General features: G+C 40.2%; 2 protein-coding genes across 18 annotated transcripts in view; both read left to right on the forward strand.

The window, feature by feature from the left end:
* Positions 1–16828, forward strand: part of LOC103141958 (histone-lysine N-methyltransferase EHMT1-like) — a 19929-nt gene extending 3101 nt beyond the window's left edge. The window contains exons 3-22 of the mRNA XM_016674138.1: positions 226–309; positions 533–743; positions 822–958; positions 2820–2963; positions 3881–4179; positions 4284–4352; positions 4435–4523; positions 4822–4928; positions 5589–5711; positions 6751–6852; positions 7009–7113; positions 8791–8945; positions 9949–10116; positions 10565–10709; positions 10799–10876; positions 13372–13487; positions 14051–14137; positions 14247–14325; positions 15475–15650; positions 15721–16828. Of these exons, the coding sequence (XP_016529624.1) occupies positions 226–309; positions 533–743; positions 822–958; positions 2820–2963; positions 3881–4179; positions 4284–4352; positions 4435–4523; positions 4822–4928; positions 5589–5711; positions 6751–6852; positions 7009–7113; positions 8791–8945; positions 9949–10116; positions 10565–10709; positions 10799–10876; positions 13372–13487; positions 14051–14137; positions 14247–14325; positions 15475–15650; positions 15721–15817 (2571 nt within the window). The 3' untranslated portion in view covers positions 15818–16828. The remainder of the gene's footprint in view (positions 1–225; positions 310–532; positions 744–821; positions 959–2819; positions 2964–3880; positions 4180–4283; positions 4353–4434; positions 4524–4821; positions 4929–5588; positions 5712–6750; positions 6853–7008; positions 7114–8790; positions 8946–9948; positions 10117–10564; positions 10710–10798; positions 10877–13371; positions 13488–14050; positions 14138–14246; positions 14326–15474; positions 15651–15720) is intronic.
* Positions 16829–18830: 2002 nt separating this feature from the next.
* cacna1ba (calcium channel, voltage-dependent, N type, alpha 1B subunit, a) overlaps positions 18831–24498 on the forward strand; it is a 70964-nt gene continuing 65296 nt past the window's right edge. For all 17 annotated transcript variants that reach the window (XR_001662807.1, XR_001662808.1, XM_016674140.1 and 14 more), the window contains exons 1-3: positions 18831–19101; positions 21270–21375; positions 23329–23468. Coding sequence is in view for 15 of the 17 variants with exons in the window: in XM_016674140.1 (XP_016529626.1) it covers positions 18842–19101; positions 21270–21375; positions 23329–23468 (506 nt within the window). In the remaining 2 variants the exon portion in view is untranslated. The remainder of the gene's footprint in view (positions 19102–21269; positions 21376–23328; positions 23469–24498) is intronic.

Below are 24498 nucleotides of genomic sequence, written 5' to 3' on the forward strand. Positions count from 1 at the left end.
ATATATTTTTATTTATTTTATTTTATTTATTTTCTGGGGTGGTCTGATTTTCTTATTACTGCAGTCATAATGAATGGCATTAGTAAGACCTGCAAACCAGTAATGTGTAAAGCTGTGGTTCATTTGATCTCATCTTTGTTACAAAGTAAACTGTAGCTGATGCTACGTTTTTGTTGTTTTGTTTTTCTAAAAATAATAATGCCAGGCCTTTTATTTGTTCTTCTAGCTGTGAAGAAGAAGAAGAGGAGGATGGGAACATACAGCCTTGTCCCAAAAAAGAAAGCAAAGGCAGTTAAACGATTGGAGAAGGCAGGTCCATTTGTTGTTGCTAACTAAGGGGACACAGGCAGCACCACCGTGTCGCTGAGGCTGCTGGGAGCTCTGGAGTCCAGGCTTGTGCAGCTTTATCTGAAGTGTTAATGCTTCTGAATAGAACTGCATTTTACCTTAAAACACACACAGCTCAACAGAGCTATGTAATGTTTTACTGACGGTGATTAGATGTGCAAGTTTCATTTCTGTTTTCCCATAGAAAGAAAAGCCAAAAGCAGGTGTGAAGAAGAATTTGCCTCCAGCAGCTGACAAATCAGTAAGAGAGCCCAAGACTGTAAACGTTGCAGAACAGACGGCTACAGAGAAGAGGAAAATATCTTTAGAAGACGGCCATGTTGAGTACACAGAGCTGGCTCTGGACTGTCTGGACCTGAAAGCTCAGGAAGAGCTACTCTCCCCTTTTCTTTCAGGTAGACACTGAATGATTTTCTGGAATGAGTCTCGCGCCCTGAACTTTAGTGATCTGATAATGTTCTGTGGTGCTGCAGGAGAGGCTGAGGAGAAGGACACAGACCTGGCAGAGGAGCTACCGCTGTGCTGTTGTCGTATGGAGACTCCCAGCAGCGGAGGGAGCTTTTCTACCCACAGTCAGACCTGCATGGCCATGGAGAGCTCCGATGGAATGGTAACAATAAAATACCTAAACTAAAATCCAATAACCCTGGACCAAGTAAGAAGTCAAAAACGTATCACTTTCATATACAATGAAACATATAAAGAACTCTCAAATATATTTATGAATAAATACATGTTTTTCATTTTTGTAGTAGATAAATCATTTTGACTTGGGTTTTTTATAAGTAACTCGTATACAGAAAAGTCCCTGATTTAATGTTTTTTTATGGAGACTTGGTGACCCCACAAAGCCACTTTATGTGGTTATATTTTTCATATGAATTTGGGTTCTAGTCAAGGTTGGTTGCCAATGCTTGAAAGAGACGGGCCTCTGTCACATCATGTTTATACTTCGGGGAAATGAATGGATACAGATAAGTTCAATCAAACCTTTTATCAACTTATAAAGCTCAGAAAAGTTCATTTTAGTTTAATATAACAAAAGCTTTTTTTAATCTATACTTTCAGTATTTTTTAATCTATACTTTCCTTTTCTAGCTGCTATCCTTCATCAAAAACATACCTGGAATGTTGCTTTGATTCTCTCATGCATTTTTGAGGAATCCTTTAATCTCCTGTGGCAACCATTTAGGGGCGCCTGCTCTCACACAGCTCCGCTCCTCTCCAGAGCTCCAGGCTTCAAGCTGAGCTTCCGCCCACAGATCACCATTGCCCCACAACTCCCCCACTCAGCACCTTCAGACTAGTAGCAGCAGCAATTAGCAAACACCTGGTGGAACTGTGAGTCTGCTGAGCTCATAAGAACTACTTCTCTGTCCAACACTCCCAAGAACGGTTGTAAACTGCTCAATAGACAAACATTGTGATGTAGAAAGTGGGAGTGTTGGAAAGAGCAGAATCCCAATTTCAAATAGTCAAAATCCAATTTCGCTTAAGTAACGTTTAATATGTACAGCATTTAGGAACTGAAGGTGACATTGTTACTGGACTGAACCAGTATTATGTGCCTGGAAAACACATAATACTGTTCCTTTGAATTCTAAGTGGGTCTAGATCTGGGGTGTCCAAAGTCGGTCCAGGAGGGCCGGCATCCTGCATGTTTTCGTTCTCTCTCTGGTGGTAGTAACAACCTCCTCAGCAAGTCAATGTTCTTCTTAGACCTTCTAATGAGCCATCATTGGATCCAGTTGCGTTAAACCAGAGAGAGAACTAAAACATGCAGGATGCCGACCCTCCAGGACCGACTTTGGGCACCATTGGTCTAGATAAATGGACCATCAGCTAATTTTACATGTTTTTCTGGAACAAAATCTTTAAAAAAAACATGTTTTCTGAAAGCATATTGTTTTGAAGTTTGTAAGGTTTTACATGTCGTGTTCTAAGTGTTTCTCACTGATCCATTGTGGCTCAGAACAGTCTGTTTAGATTTGTTGCTGCAGAGAACATTCATTTGGTTTAAATCTACAGACGAGTGTGCCATCAGTGACAGAACTCCATGTTTCTTTACAGTTGATTTGATTTATGTGAGTAATGTAGGATCAACTGAAGTCAGAGTCAGAGTGTTTAATAAAAAAACTGTAGTGAGTCATTTCATGGAGAGAAATGTGGTACATGTAGAATATTTGTCATATTTACCGAATTGCACCCTGTAGGTAAAAATGCATATTAGAATTCTCAGACAGCAAAGTCAGCTTTGTGGATTAATTGTTTCTTTACAAAAATACCACAACCCAGAATCTGGAGAGAACCTTTTCATCTGACTACCTTGAACTAGTCATTCCTCTCCTGACAGGTGGAATCCTAGGAATAAGAAGTCACAGCTCCATGTAAAGGTTATGACTTGCTGGAAGTCACATGATGCTGTTGTCTTTGGGATGTTGCAGACCTGTTGTTTAATTGTTTCTTCCCAGGTGAGTCGCTGCCAGAGGCCGGTGATGAAGCCAGAGTTAATGCGACCCTCCAACACCGTCCACCTGCTGGTTTTGTGCGAGGACCACCGAGCCGGCATGGTCAAGCATCAGTGCTGCCCTGGCTGTGGGCTATTCTGCAGGCTGGTAGGAAGAAATAAAACTCGCTAGTTGATAGGGCTGTGTAATAATATCGATTTTGCGATATGTATCGATATTTTCTTTCCTAGAAAAAAATTGACATTCATCCGCAAGTATCATAACATCCAACTGTCACTTTGCTCACTCACTGCTTGCTTCGCCGGGAGAGTGATTAGGTCATCAAGCTTAGAGTGATTCATTCAGATATTAAGTGTCAAGGTTAAAAAGGTATCAAACTATTCAGAGCAGGGTACTTGGTGCACTTTATTTACTTTACAAATGCATGTAAGCTACAGTTTGTACTGTTTCAATTAAAAGAAACATGTTTTCTCACCACTTCTTTGATTCGTTTTGTCCAGCTGTCGACTTTAAGTCTGTGTCCATGTCCAACCAGAGCCAGGTATTGTGTAGTTGGTGCTTTTAATCAGTTTTCAGTTAAATTAATTAGTCCAACACTATAACAGTCACAAAATGTCACCAAAATCACTCTGTCCCTCTAAAATCTCTCAGAAAATCGCAAAAGTGTATTGAATTGTATCGTTTGCTGAATATTGCAATATATATTGTATCGTGAGCAGAACATTGTGTATCGTATCATGAGATTATTGTATCACTACAGCCCTACTAGTTTATAAGTAAATGTTTGTCATTATTTTATGAAAGTAGCAGACCATATTACAAATAAATCTCCTGATAGTAAGCTGCTGACTTGAAGACCTGCTATAATTTTTCAGTGGTTCAACCCAAGATCACATTCCTATCAGACATGTTCATAAAGTAAACACAACTCGCCCATGATTAGAAGTTAATGGAATGTCTAGCATGTGCCAACTGACTGAATCAAAATGCCACAAATCTGAAAACCTGAAGTATTTAGAGATTAAAACTTGACCACGTTTCCATGGTTTCTGCTGGCTTCTCAGGGTTCCTTCATGGAGTGCCGGCCGTACAGCAGCATTTCCCACCGCTTCCACCGGGACTGTGCCTCCATCCTGAACGACCGTAGGTTTTGCCCCCACTGCGGAGAGGACGCCAGTGGGGCGATGGAGGTCATGTTCCCAAAGCCAGATCTGTCACCCTCCATACCCAGAACAAACCCTGGACCTTTACTTCCTGCTGTCGCTACTCTGCCTTCTGTTCCGACTTCCCCCGCTGTCCCTCAGATCCTTAGGGCGAAGAAGAGCAGCCAGCCACAGAAGAGCAGGGAGGAGAGCCAGACAAGGTAACGCTGTCCTTTATGTGTCTAGGATTTACAGAATGAGTCATTTAAAGGGCTGTTTGTTCTCTATTACAACACAGACCCAGAACTAATGTTTGTCGTTCAAGGTTCAAGGCAGAAGGTGTACATCGGAAAGAGTCACTGGAGACCATCCTCATGTCACTGGATGACGAGAAGTAAGATTGCAAAGAAATGCTAAATTGAAGATCTTACATGCTTTTACACGAATGACTGTTCAAGACTTTGTTTTTCTTTTAGCTTAAAACGGAAGAAAGCGAAGGGTCCCGCCAGGCAGCTGTATGTCTCGGCAAAGCAAGGAGACCTACAGATGGTCATTCAGCTTCTTGGTAACTCCAGTTTGCTTCACATTCACTTTGGCACCTTACGCTTCCTAAATCTTTAGAAATATTAGGATGCAGGAATGGAACAGTTCTTATATGGAACAGTTCAACTTCCTGCTTGGCTTTGGATATTTTTTGATAATTCATGAGCAGGTGTTATAATAAGTTTACATTTACACTTTTCCATTAGCCGGGCTGTCTGCACAGATCCTAGGTGTTACTTTGTACAAGTGGTTATTATGTACTTGAATCAGCAGTATATGCTTTGAAACGTCCATGTAAGCCTAACAATAGTTTTCTGTAGTTGATGGAAAGGACCCTAACTTCTTGATGGAAGGACACCACAAGCGTACCGCTCTTCATGCTGCAGCTGCTGAGGGTCACCAGGAGATCTGCCACATGCTGGTCCAGGTAAAATAAAACAGGCCTCAATGCAGAACCAAGCTGGTGGATCTGTAAAGGAAGGAATACGAGAAGTCTTAAAATTATCTTAACTATCAGGAAAACTCCTCTGTTGTATTTTGGCACTGGTCTTTCTGTAATCCAGGTTTAGTAAGTTCTGTTTCCAGATCCATTTTAACACTTCACAACAGAGCTATTGTGGTTTAAAGTTAATTTAATTAGATACTGGAGAAAGTACAGCGTTTTCTCCAGTTTTACAGTCTGAGGTCAAAGTGACCCACTTTGTCTTATTTCCTCACTGATGGCATTACAGTAGATCTACCACCAGAGGGCGATGTTGAGCAGCAGGTTTCCAGATACAGAAGATCCTGTACCCTGAAAGTTATTTATTTTAAATCCTTTTTTTACTTTATGGCTGCCATAAAGCCTGTATTTCTATTCAGATTTATCATAGAAGCTCTTTCTTAACCACAGCCTAATTCTGTTGCAAAATGCTTAGAATCATATTTTGTAAAGTTTTTAATGATTTTTAAACTACTCCCAGATCATGTTGGGAGTTTTATGTTGCATAAAACTTTCCTGAGTCCATATTCTTGAGGGCTGAGAACCCAGAGCTGTTGCCTCTCTAGGCGAGATGATGATGGATTCTGTGTCCCTGTGTGGTTAAAGGCGGGGGCCAACCTGGAGATGTTTGATGAGGAGCACAGAACGCCTCTCATGGCGGCCTGTGAAAATAACCATCTGGACACAGTGAAGTACCTGGTCAGAGCCGGAGCTACAGTTGGCCACAAGGTGGGACATTGTGCATCCACTTACTGCCTGCCATCTTCATCTGATGTGTACTTGTGTTACACTCTGCCTCTTCGGTTTATTTATTCTGAATTCTATCTGCTGTTTTTTTAATTCATGTTAATGTGGACATTTAGAGCATTTGAATATGCCTGATGGACAACTATAGTCTAGGAAAATACCCCTCCTAATAAGACAGATGTGCAGCAAAGCCTTCTTCCAACCACATGTGGGGCATGTTTTTATGGTGGCAAAAACATATTTGTTTCTTCAGACTTTCAGTTTTCATTTTTGTTGTTTCTATATAATCACTAAAAAAGATACCGAGAGGGTAAAACTTCATTTTTACCATTTAACTGAGTAAAGCACAGGGTTTGTTCAGAAATATTCTGTTTTTAAAACAGTGCTAAAGACAGGAAGTGCCAACTACTGGGGACAGTTAAGATGAGTTTCTTTTAGAGCATCGTCACCTAGAGCTGCAGGCCTCACTGAAGGTGTTCTGACCACTAAACTCTGATTACTACATCTTTATGTGCCATGAGAACCCCAGTGTACACAGTCATCTGCCATAATTCACATTTCTTGCTCCATCTGTCTTTTAGCTGAGGGTTCTTAATGTGTCTGCTCTAGTCTGCCATGCTGCTTCTCTTAACTACAGCAACTCCTGCAGAAGAACTGACCTAGGTTCTAATATTAGTGTTCCTGTATTTTTTTTTGTGAACAAAGGTGCAGTTAAACTGAAGTAAGCATGTGAAGGGAATATGGAAAAGGTGCATGTGTGTGTTTATCAGTAATTACTTAAAGATATAAAGATTTCCAAATCTGGCTGAATCTGATACTTTTAAATGAGCCTAAGAGTATTTAATACTGAAAGGCCATTTGTAAAAGACAAGATTAGATGGCAAACATTTTTAAACATATGATCATATTTCAGATGGTCCCCTTTGACGTAATGCATAGTTTTAAGTCAGGAAGGCTGGAAACAAATACCATGATGGCGTCCATGTTGTTTTGTTCAATGTGAATCATAATGTTATCCCAGGACATCATGGGTTTCACCTGCTTGCATCTGGCTGCTAAACTGGGACATTATGATGTTGTCGATCATCTGCTTAACAAGGCATCCAAATACATCAACTGTCAGGTAAAAATGCTTATGATCTTCATATACTAAGCACTGGGATCACATACATGTGTGTGTGTGTGTGTGTGTGTGTGTGTGTGTGTGTGTGTGTGTGTGTGTGTGTGTGTGTGTGTGTGAAAAATCTTTACATGAGTTTATTAGCTTCTGTCTGTTCAGGATAATGGGGGGTGGACGGCCATCACCTGGGCAATCGAACACAAGCACAAAGAACTGGTGCATCTGTTTCTGAGGAAAGGAGCTGATGTCAACATCAGAGACAAGGTGAGTCAGTAACACACCACTAGGCCTGCCAGAGACCTAGTGGTGCTGTTGCCAACTGGCATTTAATGTCGACATGTTAGGTACTAGAACGCTAGTTGTAGGTACACCTGCTACACAAGTGTTTTGGAGTAAATGTAATTTAACTACATTTAATTAATGTAAATGTACTTATTGTGGAATATGCATCTAGGTCAGTTAATGATGACAGAAAACAATGTACAAGTACCGCTAATGATGACCCGAGTATGCTAATGCCAGGGGTCAGCGACCTTTACCATCCATAGAACCACTGTTGCCTTTGCTGCTTTTAACCTTTGACGTTTTTAATCTCTTCATGCCTCAGTTTATATTCAATTTTAAAATGTTGTATTATTATTATTTGTTGTTTTACTTTCAATAAGATATTAAGTTAGTCAGAGATGAATAACTCAAACATTTCACCTACAATTAGTGTAAATTTAAGTATGATGCATATTGAGCACTTATTACAACTTTTGTATTATTTAAGCAATGCTGGTATTTGTCATACTGATTTGAAAGGCATTTCTGATCAGGTAGCTTTTTCATCATAGTATTTGAAATAAACGTAATTAGTAAAAATTCATCTTAGAGCATAGCCCCCGTCCTAAGATAGTGTTAGAAATTGGCATTGGAAATTGATCTAGATTGTATGTTTCTGAACAACCATTCCTTTCTCCTTACTACAATGTTTAAAATAAAAAGGCTGAATATAAAACAATGTTTTGCTGCACGATCACATGAGCAGGTGTCCCTTTTTTGTAATCTCATTGTTGCACAGCTGGAAATATTTTTATTTTTTCATAAACTGAAATAATTTCTTTACTCATTGTCATATAATGCAAATAAATGCACATAATTTACTATTTCTACAATTGTCCCCTAATCATATACATTACTAATTAATGATATAAGCCCTGTCAATTCCTTAGCTGAATAATGTTGCTGAAGAGCTTCAGACCCCAAATCAGAACAAAATGTTTAGAATTATGATCACACATCATCTATTCTTATATAGTTGTGGAAGACATTAGTAAGTCTTTATATATTTTAATAATTGCACAACCAAGCTAAGAATGAAACAATTTACTGAGTTTATCAGCTAGTTTTAATGAAGTCAAACTGGTTTGCACTTGTGCTTACATGAAGCAGGTGTTGTTCACAGTATGACCACTAGATGGCGTCAAAGCGCTTGTGGTACAGCGGTTGTGGTACAAGTCTTGGCTGTATTTATCCTGGAACAGATAGAAGGTTAATCAGTGTCACCTGCCATAAGAACAGCAGTGACACTGTCTCTGTGGGACACATGGAGTCATTTCAAACCAGTTTTGGTTGAGGGTGAAAGTTTGTCTGCAGAATTCAGCTGGTGCAGTGATTCTCAAATCCAAGCCTCGAGGGCTGGTGACCTGCAACTTTTAGATGTGTCCCTGGTTACACACACTTCAGTTAAATATCTGACTTATTTCCTCAGTGCAGTCAAGCTCTCCAGAGTCCTGCTAATGGCCACATTATTTGACTCAGATGAGTTGAAACAGAGATGCATCTAAAACCTGCTGGACTAGGCCTGGATCTGAGGATCCCCGGTCTAGTGTACTGGTTAGTAACAGTGTTACATTTGTGAACTTTGGCATACTGACGTCTAGCGTGGGCTTTGTGCAGGAGGAAAACGTCTGTCTGCACTGGGCGGCTCTGTCAGGCTGCGACGACGTCGCCCAGGCGCTGCTGGAGGCTGGCTGTGACCTGAACGCCATCAGCATTCATGGTGACACACCACTTCACATCGCTGCCAGAGAGAATCACCTACAGTGTGTTATGTAAGTGTGTACCCTACAGTCAAATTTATGCTAGATTCTGTAGTTCTTCATAGGTGTGAAAGAATCAGTAATGAGGTGATGGACATGGTCTGTGTCTAGACCGTGTCTGAGCAGCTCTCTCTCACTTTCAAGGACATTATACAATTAAGTAAATGCAGAAATGCTCCTGTGACTACTAAACATCACATAAAATATCAAATTGTCTTAGATTTGAAACATAAAAAAGTATTTTGTATTAAATTGATATGCTTTACTTATTTTTTACTTACTTTATAATACTTGTAGAAGCCTGAATTCAGTTTTAGTTCATTCAGACCTTTAGGATAAATTAAGTTCATATTTCTAAGGCTAATTTAAGTTTATTAGGATAAAATGATTATTTACCAATAAAAAACTCTCATGCATAAGAATGTGTTATATTAGACAGTGTACTAAGCCCCTCTTGTAAATGTACATATTGCTTATTAGACAGTTAAGGAGTTTAGGGTGTGGCTAAACCTTGAGTGAATTGGACAGCAGGGTTTTCCCCAGTATGTTGTAAGCCTGGAGGGCCACCAGGCTTTACTTGTGTCCCCACCAGGCTTAGCATTGTTTATTTTAATTTGTTTTTAATTATTCCCTTTTTTAAGACTTTATAGTTGGTGTTTAGGTATTAATCTTCCAGTCTTCCAATAATGCATGACTATCAAGTGATCATTTCAAATTTCCTGTCAACTTTAAACATTCTCGGTGAAATGCTGGTAAAAAGGTTGAAGGGTTAATAGAGGAGTGATGTTCTGATGACGTCCATGAGGCTCTTAGGATTATCATGTCCAAAGATAACATTTTATAACCATAATTATAAAATGTGCACACATTTTTATGTGTGTTTAAATGTATAACAGAGACATAGAAAGGTTTATTTTGTTCTTGAAAACAAAAGGAAGTAAGCACTGCAGCATTTACAGTGTATATTGTTAAGAGAGCCACCAGAGTTACAACATGACTGTTATACGGACTGCAGGTTGTTTTTGTGTCATGGGGCGGATGTCTCTCAGAAGAACAAGGAAGGTGACACAGCGTTGGCCCTGAGTGTGAGCGGCTCCAAGGTGTGGACGGCTCTCAACACCAACAAAAGACTTACTGATGCCAGGAGAGAACGGGACTGTCAAGGAGAGAGGCAGCTCAGCAGGTAGACACCAAAACTGAACCCATAAGACCTACATTGGCTTGAATTTCTAAGCCCAGAAAGTCTGACATTGAGGTTAATATATTTTCCAACATTGAAGATTCCCAAGCCTTATTATTTTGTTTCTTATTCAGTAGTTTTTCTTTGGGTTTTCTAGTAGAAAACTAGAAGCATATTATTTGAGCTTGAAAGGTGATAGTCGAACTTCCTTTTTACACAACCAGGTTTCCACTTCCTTCCTTCCTTTTTGCTGAGCTATTGACTGTTTATTGATTTGTCCCCACTTAGCTAATTAGACGTCTCTTTATGCTGTGTGCGTTAGCTGTCTGTGCAGCTTAGGAAAATGTCTGTAGTTTTTGAGAATAGGGAACTTTTGCATAACCGATTCCTGAGTTGTTTTATTTTACCTCTCAGATGTTAACAAGGTCCAACATTTCTTTTCTTCTTGTAGGGACATATCCCGGGGATATGAGGCGGTCCCTATCAGCTGTGTTAATGGTGTTGACAGTGAACCATGTCCTGATAACTTTAAATATATACCAGACAGCTGCCTCAGCTCATCACTGAACATAGACAAGGACATCACCCATCTCCAGGTGAGTCTAGATGTCTACCTGTGAAGTCTAAGCTTATGGCTGACGGCTTGTGGAGTTCCTCATGGCTATGAATGTATTTTGTCACTAAGCACTGCAGCTGCACAGATGACTGCTCATCCAGCTCCTGCATGTGTGGCCAGCTCAGTCTGCGATGTTGGTATGACAGTGTAAGTTCAAACACACGCGCACACACACACACACGCGCACACACACACGCACACACACACACACACCTGATATCCCATATCAAAAGTGTTGCTGTTTTCTACTATTTGCAGATGAGGAAAAACAATTTCTGTATTTTCTTTTTGTTTTAACATGTTAGCTGATGGGATTTGCGAGGGCAGTTTGTCTCGCTACATCTATTCTGAGTCTACAGGAAGATCACAAAAATGATATTTTATCTATGAATATCAAATATTTATATAATCCTAGGAAAAAAGTACTTGTTTAATCTTTCCTTCAAAAGTAATTTCCCTTTCTCGTTCTATTTCTGCAAACATAGAATAATAAAGTGTTTTTAAAAGATCACCATGTAATACATATTCAAAAAAAAAACATTAGGATACCCATGGAAAGTTGTCTTTAAACATAATTGTTAACTTACTAGAAATGTCCTGAATTCGGTTTAAATGTACCTTTAGTCAAATGTTGGGATCCATTTTTATTCACAACTGATCAGATCTAATTTCTAAGCATTTTTTGTGCTGGTGACGTCTTTGCCAAACTCCCCCCTGTAATAAAACTCAAAGTTGAGCAGATAAGAACTATAAAAGCAAGATCTGAATCCCAAAGTCTCTTGATGGATCTGCCTGTAGAGGCCTGCTGTGGCACCCTCTCCATTCCTCAATGAGAAGGATAATTTCCTCAGTATTTCCAACCCAAAGTACCGGAGGTTCTGCTGAGAAACTGAAGCTGGGACGCCAGCTGACCTAACACCTGCCTGAAGAGAACGAGGTTTTTTATTGAAATTTTGTTCCATCAATTTTTGGATTTTTGGACGTTACTTTGAATCCACCTGATAATCGACTCAGTGATAACGTTCTATTATCTGGGATGAATTAGGTGTTTAAAATATGGTTATTGTAAGCTGCCATTCTGTTGCATGCTTGCTTAATGTTGTGCTGACTATATGCTGTATCTTCTTATGCTATGTTTATGCTCTGGCATTTTAAGTCTTTCACATGTTAGCGATTCTGTGGTTGAGAATAATTGAATTCAGCACTACATTCATTAGCTCTCTCTTGGCCAATCTGTTCTCTCTTTCTCTCTTTCTCCCTCCTGTTCTCTTGTTTTCTTGATTTCTCTGTTCATATCTACTTTGTGGTCATACAAGGCCTTGGACCTGTTTCTTTTGTCTCGCCTGCATGTTAGCTTTCCTCCCCTTTTGCTTTCATCTTCTTCCTTCTTCACCAAAGGATGGAGTTTCTCTGTCCTACAACATTATGGTGCTGCATTTAAGATTCTGCACATCTGATTTTTCCTTTTTCTTGTCTAATTTGGTTAGTTTTTAAATTAATTTTCAACATTCCATTTTGTTTGGTCATAGTTTGTTCTTTAATGTGTTTTGATTTCCATTCTATTCAATAATTAAAAAATGAGAATATTTGCAGAATAATTCAGCTGTAAAGTTAGGGCATTTTCTCAATAAACTCATTGGACTTGATTAGAAATCAGCGTGTCGGTGATCATTCCTTGTTCTGTGAAGTTTCTTCTGCTGTGCTCTGAATTCATTCCTTCTTGGAAGACTGAGTTTGGCTTACTCAGAGTTACTACAGTTGGTGCTTCGATTAAACAAAATAACTTTATTAATAATTTGATCAATAAATGATTGATTACAATTATTAATAATTACATAAGCCAACAGTTTTGATGCCACCATGTGAAGTTGGTACGTTTTTGGTTTCCAGAATGTTGATTCCCAACACCAATGGTCCAGATGTTTGTTTTTTCCTTCGTCTTGTGTGTGTGTGTGTGCAGCACAGCTCTTTTATCTGATAGATTTAAACATATGTAAATATAAACATACGACGGATCAATAATAGACTTGAAAAGTTATTTCTACTAAGTGGAGGTTGTTAGATTTTATACAGGAATTACATGGGATGAGAAAATAAAAATAATGCCTAAAGAAGGAGAAAGAAGAGAGAATAAAGGAAGGGCAAAACGATTATAATCATAATAGATGAATTTGTTGTTTATAGTATAAGTGAAAGTCATATATAATCTACTATATGAAGATAATTTTCCATTGAAACGTATTCAGTGAGTAAATTTGTCTGACATGTCAGACTGGCAGTGGTCCTCGTTTTCCAGTTTATAAGAAATTTCTTTTTTTTTTTTTTAATGGTTAAAGCTATAAAGCATGAAAAATATTTATTTGAAGTATTTTGTAAAGTGTTTCCACGTAATTCAAACTAAACTAGACCCATTTTATGTATACTTTGAGCTATGTAGTGAATTCAGTGGAATATTTTATATTGAATAACCTGAAAATTATAATTTTTTCTCATATATGAGATATTATTGCAAGTTCTAATCCAGAAGTCATAATCCAGGTTTATAAATCAATTGAACATGATCTGTGATTCCACTGTGAAAATGCACATATTAATTCAGCTTTCTTTCAGTCACCTGTAGTAAGTTGTGTGTGTTTTCACAGGAGGGTCGGCTGCCTCTGGACTTCTGTCAGTGGGAGCCTCCGGTGCTGTTTGAGTGTAACCATGCCTGCTCCTGCTGGAGGACGTGTCGGAACCGTGTGGTGCAGAACGGACTCAGGTGGGACTGTCCTCAGAAAATCTGCTGCATCTAGAATTCCCTAACAGCTCAGTGTAGTTTGCCTCCATCCTGGTGTTTCAAATGTATGTTGACTGAGTTCTTCAGAAATGTTTGATATGTTTCTAAGGAACAGAAAAAGCTTCAAGAAGTTTTTTGGGGGTTTTTTCAGTCACATAATCTAGTGAGAGACTCCTGCTTGTTCAGCCAGGTGCAAAATATCTTCAATCAGCTTCCTACAGATCCTCCACATCAGGACAACAAAGAGCTTTTGTCTTAGTTTTCATAAATAAGACAAAAATTCTTGTTTCATTTGGATAAAACTTTTAAATAACAGAAAATGTAGTTCACAAGCAGTTATGTGCAGGAACAGCTGTATTTTTGTGCTGTGGTGTTTTTGTATGATTTACAAAAATCAGTTATGTCACTTTAAAAGAAAAAAAAACAGATTGAAAGCTTTGACTGAGTGAGGAGGCAGATTAGAATCCTGGTATCAGAAAGCTCTGATATCTACTTCCCTTCCACCAACATGATGACATGATATTTATTTATATTGTTTGTTCCAGAGTCCGCCTGAAGCTCTACAAGACAGAGAAGATGGGCTGGGGAGTGAGGACCGTTCAAGACGTCCCACAAGGAACATTCATTTGCGAGTGAGGAGACGCTGACAGAAGAGACATCATAAAATCCATTATTTCACTGCTAACACATAACGCTATAGAGCTGCAACATTTTAAGCTCTGCTTCTGGATACTTTAACAGGTACGTTGGCGAGATCATCAGTAATTCTGAGGCCGACAAGAGAGAGAATGACTCTTTTCTCTTCACGTTGGACAATAAGGTGAACTACATGCAGACATGTTGATAGGAAGCCCACACATTAGGGATGCTGAGCCCTGGAAACATTTCCTGCTTTCATGCATCTTTTGTCTACAGCATAATGTTTTCTAGTGGAACCATGCTCCTTCCACTATAATGGGTTAGAGCGAAAGAACAAATGTGCATGCTCTAATATAAGTTTTTATAATTCAGAACATAACAGAATAATCTGTTTTTAACCAATGGAGAACTGAAGTATGTGTAACTATTTTTCTGAAGTGAAAACATAAGATGACACGTGTTGCTTTTGTAGCTTAACCAAGTAACTATGTTACCTTCAGTGGCTATAAAAATGCTGCATGGATCAAATATTATTTAAAAGAACTCCCTATGTAATGTAACGCCTTGAAACTGGGCCTTTAAAAACTCCTGCTCTTTCTGAAACTCTGCCTTCAGGAAGTCAGGAACATCTCTCCTGTATTAACCCTTTAACAATGTTTTTACCAGCATTTCACTGAGAAGTCCTATAATGAGCGCAGCATCAGGTGTTTGCTAATTGCTTCTGGCTAGTCTGAAGGAGCCAAGTGGGGGAGTCGCAGGGGAGAGCTTCTCTGTGAGGCGGAGGCTTGGAAGGTGGAGTTAGGCCCAAGCAGGTGGTGCTCTGTGAGAGCAGGTGTTGAGGCACAGCTGAATGGTTGCCATGGAGATTATGCGATTTCTCAGACATGCATGAAAGGATCAAGGCAACACTCCAGGCAGGTTTTTGATGAGGGAATAACATCATAACATGATATAAAGCTCAAAAAAGTTTAACCAGATCCACCGATTGATTGATCATCAAAGTGTGATTGAACATTTCCTATTAATGCAAAGGAGGAATTACAACAGCTATTGCCCAGGAGAGGCTGCCCTTTCCAGAACTGAGACTGGAAAGTGGTTGAAGTAGAGAAACCTGTAGCAAAGCTGCCTGTCCTCCTCAGAGTGGTCAACAGGTCAGTGTGTCTTATGACCAGAACAGCTCTAGAACTGACCTTTGGAGCGATGAGACCAACATAACGTTTGTCCATTGTTTGCAGTTCTTTGTCTAGAGAACACCACTCTCCACAATAATTCTCCATTTAGAACAAGGCAAGTCGTGACTGTGATGCTGTTGGGTCATGGTCTTATTTAGGTAGGGGAGCCATACTGCATCGATGCCAGGCTCTACGGCAACATTGGTCGCTTCATCAACCATATGTGTGAGCCCAACCTGATAGCTGTGAGGGTGTTCACCGTGCACCAAGACCAGCGCTTCCCAAGAATAGCCTTCTTCTCAAGTAGACCCATCAAAGCTGGAGAACAGATCGGGTGAGTTCCTGCTAAAATCCTTTCCTTGGCTCTCTCTGGCATTCTTGGATAATAATTATTTTGTCTCTAGGATTGACTATGGCGACAACTACTGGAGGGTGAAAAGCAAGTTCTTCAGCTGCCTGTGTGGTTCTCCCCAGTGCCATCACTCAGCTGCAGGCAGATAGAAGCTGATCCATTTTGCCTCCATCAGCAAATGATGGAGCAGTCAGAACTCCAGAACCATGGAGCATGTTTGGTTTGGCTTGGAAAATGAGTTTATGTTTTAGGTTTCGTCTTAGTTCCCTGTCCATAAAGTCCATCTCAGCACAAACCACTTGATTGAGCTGAGTGTGTGCTCTTCTGTAGTGAACTTCTACTCTGGTTTGCACTAAAGTTCTGTGCTGTTGCTTTTTCCTTTTACATTTGTCTTATTGATAAATATGACAGCTGTGTTTCTACGTTATTGGTCTTTGTGCTTCATTTAACTGGCAGTGAAACATCTTTTTTTTTTTTGTACAACACACTTTTTTTTGTTGTCTTGAGACGTCAATGTTAAAACTATCACCTCCCATCCACTGTGAAAGTCTCTGAGCAGGAGTTATCAGACCGTGGTGCATGGTGTCTGCTGTCTTAACATTTTTAGATGTGCATTCAGAACTTTTGATTGAAGTGCATAGGCTAAGCGTGCCAATATCTAATGAGTCATCAATATGTAAGAAAGTACCAGGGAAATTTTAACTTGAAGGTCTTTCTGTTGTGAAGTTTTTAAAATGTTTGTCATGTTTTTATACCGACTTTCCAAAACTGCTGTCTGTAATTTATTTTGATTATATCTGTATTCTTATTGTGGGAGATTTCAGCATTTAATAATTAATGTTCAAGTTAGATTTGCAAAAGCACTCTGGAACATTGTAGACCAACTTTAACAAAAGAGATATTCTGAATCTGCTCATTTCCAAAGGTCTGAACGTAACTCGTGTGACTGCAGCTGGTGTTCTGTCTGAAGCTGATTGGTGAGACATGTAGCAGAAGTCTGAGCTGAAATCGTAGTGCAGGTGAACCCGAACCAGATAGAGAAGAGCTAAACTAAATTCATTTTCATTTTTATAAATAGTTGTCATATTGTTACCTTGAGGAAAAAAGTGAGATATTTCTCATTTTCTGACTGCAATAAAAACGATCTTGATGCTCACACTGTTTACTGTTTACTGATCCCTCCAATGACTTGCCTTTTTAAAATAAAATTCAGAGAATAAGAGGGGCCGTAGTTATTCCCACCACTAGTAAACAGATTATGTCTCCTGCCTCAAACAGTTTTGGGGCATTTTAGATGACTTTAATCCAGTGGTGCCCAAACTCGGTCCTGGAGGCCCGGCATCCTGCATGTTTTAGTTCTCTCCCTGGGGGTGGTAACAACCTTTTCAGCAAGTCAATGTTCTGTTTGGCCTTTTAATGAGACATCATTTGGTCCAGGTGCGTTAAACCAGGGAGAGAAATAAAACATGCAGGATGCCGGCCCTCCAGGACCCACTTCGGACACCTCTGCTTTAATCCACTGACTTATGAATAAGATATTCAACAATGGATGTTTTTATTTTATTTTTTACCCTTTATGACTTTTACAATCAATTGTGATTATTTTTTGTCAAATTTAAAACTGATTTCTATATTAAAAAAAAGACATATGTGACAAAAATAAATATTGCATAAATATTCACCCCTTTAAGTCCATACGCTCCTTTGGCTGCAGTCACAACATGGAGTCTGAGTGTTCTCCACATCTGTGTGTTTTAAGGAACAGTTTTACAAGCTGTTCCTTGTAAAACTGTCCAGTCTGTCAGGAGGCCTTTTCAAGTCGGCCGCTCCAGAACATCCAGCTTGTTGGTTTTAAACCTCTGAGATTGATCCGTTCCTTAAGTGCCCAATTCTAAACTGACACTACAGGTTGGGGCACTGTTCCTGTTCAAATTTATAATTTGCAATGCAGTTTTTTTTGTACAACTGGATATGAATTGAGGCATTAAGGGGTTAACTATTTTTTTAGTTTATTTGCTCATATATGTAATTCAATGTTGCTAAGGAAACAGGATGGCCACATGTGGTACCAGAGGTTTTAAAATGTAGTTTGTCCACAGGAACCAGATGTGTCCTAAAGCAGAACCCTGAGGGACTTAAACCTTTTACAACCTTTGACCTTTCTATTCTTGGCTGTTGTTCTCCTGTGAACCAGCTGTTCTTACCTGGATCACTTTATATAATGTGGGATTATTTACCTAATGTGTTAATTTGTTGTTGGAAAATAACGTTGTAAACTTGACTCATTTATGACTCAATGATTTATGAATGCAGGGGTTGGATTCATAAATCCAATTGGTGTGAGATGCTTTTCATTTAGACTCATTTTATTTATTTCATTAAACTCAAGTATGAAAATATAAGTAAACAAAAAGGAACAGCTCTTATTCTGATAGTTGATGATGGGATAAGTTTTTGTACTATGTGGCTCGCGCCCTTCCCTGTTGCTATGGAAACAGGGTCGGTCCAGGTGGAGCCACTGGCTGGCGTCTGTCAGCCACATGGGGGTATGGAAGAGCGGCGCTCGGGAAAGTGGAGTCTACATTCTTCTTAAAGGAGGTTTCGTGGAATCGAGCGGCCGAGCCGTGATTCCTCTGCGGAAGACGGATCGTCTGAAGGCGGCGTGTTTTTTCAGCTTCCGTGGGGAGCGGCAGCTCCAAGAAACACGCACTCCTCATTCAACTCGGCGCCGACTGGAGCCTCCCGGAGGAGGAAATGCGGCTGTTTCTGGGCGTTCTTCTTAGGCTGGGGATCACAGACTGACTGAAGCCCGTCTCTGCAGTCAAATAGCTGGGAAGTTGTTTTCACTGGATGGATGGATCTGTCTCCTCTGAGGAGCGGGGCGGGCAGCCGGAGGAGCAACACCCAGGAAAATGATGCATCATGGAGGGGCAGCCGCTGAACTTTGAGCAACAAATTCACCTCGGAGCTGCCGGCGGCATGGGGAGCCGCGGAGACCAGGAGCTGTCGGAGCGACCCTGAGGAGCCACTCTCATTGCTTTGCTGGATCTTCTTGCTGACTCTGTCAGTGAGGACCTGCCGGGGGACGGTGCAGCAGGCTCTGCTGTGATGCTTCATCTCCATTCCTGTTCTGTCAGTGTCGGTGTCTCCAGCAAGATTTTCGTAGTCTCAGAATGGCTCGTTTTGAAGACGACGCGTCCAGCCGCTTCAGAGGCAGCGGCCCCACGGGGCCAGCCAGAGGGGCCAACCGGCAGCCGGGGCCTCCGGGGGGCCAGAGGATGTACAAACAGACCATGGCTCAGAGAGCCAGGACCATGGCTATTTACAATCCCATTCCAGTCAAACAGAACTGCCTCACCGTCAACCGCTCCCTGTTTATCTTTAGCGAGGATAATATCATTCGGAAATATGCCAAAAAGATCACAGAATGGCCATATCCTTACTGTGTACAGCGCAGACCTCAGTCAGAAACATGTTATTAGGAGCATTCATTGTACAGTTAGGTCTCATGATGTCTGCAGCCTCATTCAGTATAAATTATAAAGGAACAGGTAGCTGCTGCTGCTGCTGCTGCTGGGGGTTATTTGGCTTTCAGCCACAGAAATACATCTGCTGTTAACATTTCTGCACATATTATTCACATCATCTTTTAACATAAAACAGCCTCAGTCCATCATATGGGCCGTTCTGGAAGCCAGGCTGTGCTGCAGTGTTCTATTCTGTGAAGGTGTGTTTGTTTTGATTGTCTTTGGTGTTTCATGAAACATACATTTATGAACTGGGTTTGGCTTCAGAACTGAGGATAAAGGCTGGTGTTTGGTGAGTTTCTCGGTGAGGATGGAGGATCTCGGTCCCTCTGGAGCTGCTGGCTGCCTTCAAACAGCAGCTCTCCTCATGGGTGTGACTCAAAGAAACAAACAAGCTGCGCTCACAGATTCATTTGTCAGGATGTCTGAACAAACTGCTGCTGACATGGAGTAGCTGCTGTCTGCTGTGATCCAACAGTCAGGCTTCAAATCCTACTAAAAGAATGATTGATCATTTACAGTGCTGTGAAGAAGTGCTTCCCCTCATGCCCCTGTTTTTGGTTTGATTTTCCTCAAATAAATTCTGCTGTCAGACTCTGTCGATATAGGCCAATCCAGTTGTTTTCAAAAATTATTATTTAATCATTAATGATGGGGGGAAGTGATCTAAACAACCCCAGCCCAGTTATAACATTATAACTCCCCCTTGTGAAATGAGGAAGTGAATACAATGTAGTGGAAGGACTTTTGATTAATTTTTATTGAGGATGTGGATCTTAAGGGACCAATCACAACATGCAGATATTTAGCACTGATGCATGTAAGGTTAGAGTTTAACTTTCTGCGTTTTCCGTATCAAGGCTCTCAGATTAAAGAAAATGTGGTCAGATTGGTAGTAGGAGAGAATACTTTAGCCTTGTTTGTGTGCTATTATAAGTCAGAAGTGTCCTAATTTTGAACTATAGTGTCCACCATTACTTTGGGTTCACATTGCATTCTGGTTCAGTGATGTAACATTCATGACCAGTCAGTGCAGAGGAGAGGTTTTTATATTGGCACAACTTTTACCAGACCGAGCAAAACATTGAGTTGGTGCCAGTTGCTGCTGCTTCCTTCAGAGTGGATTCCAGTCAAAAGGCATCAGGGGAAGCAATACAGTGATGCACAGTCAACACAGCTTACTAAAGTTACATAGGGAGCAACAGCATCTTCCTGACAGACACTGCTGTGCCTTCAAATATTCATATGATATCTTTACTACTAACTAATGCGCACAGTAAAGAGTTCATTTGTTATTTTTTATAGTCAAGTTCCCATGTAAATTGTATATCTGTCTCTGGCTCACTTGGATTTTCATATTTGCAAACAGTTTCCGTGGCTGCTTCTATCTGAATCACTGCCTACAAAAGGATGCAGCGCAGCATCTTGGTCATCCTGCTCAGTGGATATCAGGATGGTGGCTAAGATTTCCTCTGGACTGATTCCCACTGAACTTCCAGATCCTGTAACTCATTGCTCATCTTGACACTAATCTGTGTTCAGATGAACAATTTTGGCACAGATTGTCAAGATTGCTCAATCTTGACAATTCTTGACAAACACGAGCATAAATTCACATAAATGAAACAATCTCAAGAGCTTTTTGACTGAAGGCTGTTTGTGAAAAAACAGATTCTAAGACTTTATCTGTTTGCATATTTTTTATGTCACTATAACCTGAAAAGCTTTTTGACGTTAGTGGATTTACATCATAATGTCAAGATATAAATAGTTCAGCTGGTAATCCAGAGAGGATGCTGAAATAACGCTGGTGTTGCCATGTGATGCAGGTGAACACATGTTGCTTCTTACAGCAGCTGTTTGCTCTGCTCTGTTGACTCGTCCTGTTGTTACCTTCTAGTATGATACTAGCTCACATTTATTGGTAGTGAGAAACTGAACCAAGAGCTCCCTTTTAGAAGCTAACTGAAAGTGATATGCTAGTTGAATGTGTCTTAGTTTCAGCTGCAGAGAGATCATTTCCAGCTCTGTTATGTTAGCTCATCCTTTCACCAAACATCCTTAACACTGTCACTCCATTCGAGTACATGATCCTGGCCACCATCATAGCAAACTGCATTGTTCTGGCCTTGGAGCAACACCTGCCAGCTTTGGACAAAACTCCGCTGTCAGAACGTTTGGTGAGTATTACACTTCTTCCACTGCAGCATGCAAAACTTCTCTAAGTGGACCAGATCCAGACTAGACCGCCGTTTTTGTTTTGTTAGCTTGGTGTCTGTCTGCAAGTTCTTTAACTGCCAGTGATCCTCATTCCTAGTCTCACCAGCAGCGTCACACCGCCTCCTTAGTGCTGCAGGTGAGGCTGAACCCTGCAGAGCTGCTTCTGATCTCCCCTGTGTGCCATTATGTCAGGTTACCCCTGCTGTACCCTAATCCCCCCCGACAGCCCTCTGGTTAAAGCTTTCCATTAAAGAAGCTAGTGCTGTGAGCCCTCCTGTGCAGGCAAAGAGCTGATGAACTGTGGATCACAGTGATAGCACCGACTGTCCCTCAGCAGGATGGGTTAAAGGTCTGATGTCAGACTGTTTCTTTCCATCAGTTCTCATACGTAACAATTTAGACAAGCAAACAATGTGGAGACAAAAAGAGAGGATGCTGTGTTTCTGCTTCTGTTTCTCAAGTAGATGTAAAAGGACAGCTTTAATGGGTTTTCAGACTCAATATCTGGTACAATATTTAAATGTTTTTCTTTTCCAAAGACTCATTTATTAAACTTCTGGAAGATTAATAATACTTATTTAAGGTATTAATTAATACATTAAATGAGGACTTTATTATTTTAAAGTCAAAATGCCACCACTGGTCTCAATGGCAATGAGAGGTTTCCCTAGAACTGGTTCTGGTGCTAATCAGAACCAGTTCCTCCTGTTTCCACCAGTGTAGAACCGGTTCCATGACAAAAACTGACCCTCACAAATCAACAACCTGTTGGTTCAACTTGTACATTCCTGAATTAGTTTTTCTTTTAGTATGCTTAATGTAAGACACTAATAATAAAACCACTGAATTTCATTTTCTATAAAGAGTCAGGTTAGATAACAAGTTCCCTGCCTGTTATCTGTTACATGAGGCTCTGTGCAAGAGATACCGATGTTTTTGTTAAACTAACGCTGCAAAGTAGTAATTTTTTTTTTTGAAAAATCACCTGCGAGTGCTGTTTCTACCTGAACTTTGAACACAGAGTTGTAGGAAAGATGATGCAGTTGCTTTGTGCATTTCTGTGAAAACTTCCTGCTCAAGGAACCACAACAGCAAAGGAGCTTGTTTTTGTCTCACTCTGTCATGATTCTGTTTTCATCAAACTTCAGGTGTCTTGCTAAAAACCTGATGACTAAGAGGAAGCACATATACTGTGTTCATGAAAATCTAGCATAGCCTTCCTGTTGAACTCTGCTTGAAGAAAAATTTCACTTCCAGAACAGTTTTGCCTCTCTCCCCTCCACACGGATTGTCTCCAGAAGATATTCTACCGATCTAATCAGCAAACAGAAGAAGCTGGGAATGATGATGTCAGTTTTCTGTGCTGCTCTAGAATTGTAGTCTACATGTAGTTTTGACAATGACAGCAGAGGAAGTGACTGAAGTTGTTCAGTCCAACGTATTTGGAAACATTGGCCAAGTTTCCAAATATTGATCTAACATTAACAGCAGCCTCATTCAGATCGGCTCTTCTGTCTTAGCAGTGGACGATGGTTATTTCTGGTAAGCTTTCTAGCATCCACCTGGGGGATTCACATGTCATGGGCAAACGTTAGCAATTGGATAAAATTTAAAACCTCAACAGAGTCCACGTCTCCAGGAAACAGTTGTTTCTCAAGCAAACAAAGGGCTGGTTTTTATCAGGCCATGGAAAACCCAAACTGAATGTGTTGATAAAATCTTTAGTGCAGCCAAACATGGTGTAAAGTTCTGAAATACTGGGACTATGTCAAATGTTTCATTTTTCTAACTATAGCACGTTCTGATGAGTTTCGTGCAACTAAAAGTGGAAGATAAACAGATTCTAGAATGTGCTCTTGTTAAAGATATCATCTGTAACTTACTAACTCCAATTCTTCTTGTTTCCATTCCAGGATGACACAGAGCCCTACTTTATTGGAATATTTTGCTTTGAGGCAGGCATCAAGATCATTGCCTTGGGTTTTGCTTTTCACAAAGGCTCCTACCTACGTAATGGCTGGAATGTAATGGACTTTGTGGTGGTCCTAACAGGGTAAGTAGCACTGGCCTAATGTAATGGCTTCCACAGCTGGTAACTGACAGTGCTGATGGGCAGCAGTGATTAACGAGGGGAGGGGCAGCTTCGCTCTGTGTATGGGTGTGTGTTGCTTTTGTAATGATTGGTAAAGCCAAGCTGTTCCAGATGAAAGGATGTTTTCTTCCGGTCTGAATAAACTGAGTCCTAATAAGATGGTATTATCTGCATTAGATGTTTAGAGCTCCGAGGAAACACGGTGCTCACATCGCAGAAATGATCAAGATGCATATGTTTCAGAGTTTATGATGATTCCTGATATTTTTCAGAGGAAACAATGTTGTGTTATTGAGAATTCCTGTCAGTTATTGAGTACTGTTCAGGGTTCATGTCAGAGGCCTCTGGATCAGCTGCTTCCTGCAAACGTTGCAGGAAACACTAGAACTGTGTTTAGTCACTAATCTGCACATAGAACCTTCTTGCAGTGCTATCCACTGCAGAACAATGAGGATGAACATTGTTATAACGATCACCATGCATAGTAATATCTATATTATTGTCCATAATGGTTCATTTTATTGGTGCTATTACTACACTGTTGCTGAAGGTATTAAATGTTGTTACTGGGGCAGCAAAATCTTATGAAAACATTATATCTCCCATATTTTTCCTGAAGTTTGCAGTAATATTATTAATTGTGATAAGATCACATTTTCCTCATTCTTCTGTCTTATCCATCATCACCTTATTGGGTCTCTGTGGGCTTTAGGGTCTCAGCGGCCAGGAGCTCTGAGCTCATCTAACAGGCCAGATATATTACTGACATACAGACGGCTTCAATAACCTACCAAATATGTCTCCCTTTGTGATTTAGGAGTTGCACACATTAATGTAACGACCAATAAATGAATAAGTAAATAAATAAATACAGTTTGAGCTTAGATACGCAATTTTGTTAATTGTCATTTCTTTTTTCTTTTACTGTTTTTATACAACTATTTGCCCAGTCATTTGTACTCCTTTAAAGGCTATAATAATAATAATAATT

This window comes from Poecilia formosa, unplaced genomic scaffold (assembly GCF_000485575.1).
Source record: "Poecilia formosa unplaced genomic scaffold, Poecilia_formosa-5.1.2 Scaffold91, whole genome shotgun sequence".
In the NCBI taxonomy this organism is placed as follows: Eukaryota; Metazoa; Chordata; class Actinopteri; order Cyprinodontiformes; family Poeciliidae; genus Poecilia; species Poecilia formosa.